Source organism: Asparagus officinalis, chromosome 7 (genome assembly GCF_001876935.1).
Source record: "Asparagus officinalis chromosome 7, Aspof.V1, whole genome shotgun sequence".
Taxonomy (NCBI): Eukaryota; Viridiplantae; Streptophyta; class Magnoliopsida; order Asparagales; family Asparagaceae; genus Asparagus; species Asparagus officinalis.
Window position 1 is genome coordinate 138,241,073 of NC_033800.1, and position 1,449 is coordinate 138,242,521.

The 1,449-nt window shown below is 37.9% G+C and overlaps 1 protein-coding gene across 1 annotated transcript in view; it reads left to right on the forward strand.

The window, feature by feature from the left end:
* The window catches only part of LOC109847851 (outer envelope protein 61-like), a 3,869-nt gene continuing 2,615 nt past the window's right edge, over window positions 196–1,449 (forward strand). The window contains 2 exon segments of the mRNA XM_020417086.1: window positions 196–309; window positions 828–1,058. Coding sequence (XP_020272675.1) covers window positions 196–309; window positions 828–1,058 — 345 coding nt within the window.

Here is a 1,449-nt window from a genome sequence, read left to right on the forward strand (position 1 = left end):
TCAAGGCGAAAGAGTTTATGCTTGTGTAGGGCTCTTTGATAGTCCTATTATAAATTATAAGTTGTCCATCATTCTTTTATTTCTGTAATACTCTATTATTGGATTCAGGTTTAACTTAAAACAATATCCATATTAGTTTGCAGAATAGCATCTTATATTCGAAAGCGTTGCTTATGTTTCAACTCTTCTGTTTTAATGCATCCGCAGAATTTTGCTGCTTTTGTAATCAAAGCAATGCTAATAGATGTAAATGGCTTTTCATCAGATTCTACATGCCCCCAAACTGTTAATTTCGTCCATGGTTACTCGGTGAACTGAACTATTTTCTGACCCACCTTACCCCCTGAACTACCACTTTCAATACCTAGTTACCACTTAGGAAGTTAATGGATACCCAAAGCACCAAAAACCAAATCAAATTACGCCAACCGAACACATGCCCGCCCATGCACATACACACAAAGAAAGACCTAGTGAACTTACCAGCAATCCCCTGTTAGAACGTATGTAACACTTACCCGAGTCTTTCATTTATCTTGCACTAATACGCTTGAGTTAAATTTTCTTGTGTTACATGAATTCATCTGATTACGGTATTTTCCACCATCGTCCTTACTTTGTTTGTACTTGTTTTTGGCATCCTTCAAGAAATAGAGCTGCTACATAGGTGACCGATTGCATACTAGGTTGATCATTGTCATACTGCATGTTACTTTACATGATACCAACATAACTACTTACTAATAACAAAATCTATTTCTGACTGTAACCTTTACTTTTGCCAGAATAACCTGACTTAAAATATTTGTTTGTGGATTATCTTACAGATGATGTCCAATCCTGAGCTTGTAAGATTAGCATCAGAGAGTATGAAGAATCTGAGGCCTGATGATCTGAGGCATGCTGCAGAGCAGCTAAAACACACAAGAACCGAGGATATGGTAGAAATTGGTGAGCAAGTGGCTAAAGCGAAGCCTGAAGAGATTGCAGCTATGAAGGCTCATGCAGATGCACAGGTCTCTTATGAAATAAGTGCAGCTCAGATGCTGAAGCAGGAGGTTTTATTCTATCTCTATTAAGTGTGAATAAAAATTAGTTAGAATTGTCCTCAGTTAAGCTAGATCCGAGGCGCAGCTTACAGTTTGATTTGGGGGTTGGGGGTGGGCATGGCATAGGGCCACTATTCATCTATGCATGTGTTATAATTAAACTTTCCACTGCTAAGCAGCATGTAACACATGATATTATGTTTGTGGAATATATATCCCGGGGCACTCTATTAAAAGTTTATAATCTTCTGATAGGTTATGTGTAGACTGGCATGCAGCATAGTGAGGGATGAGCAGATCATTCGAAAGCTAAGTTGATATTAATAGGAGATATTTTGGAAAGATCTACGATAAAAAAAATTTCGTGGCACTAGTGAGTTTTTTTTTTGGTTTGGGGAGG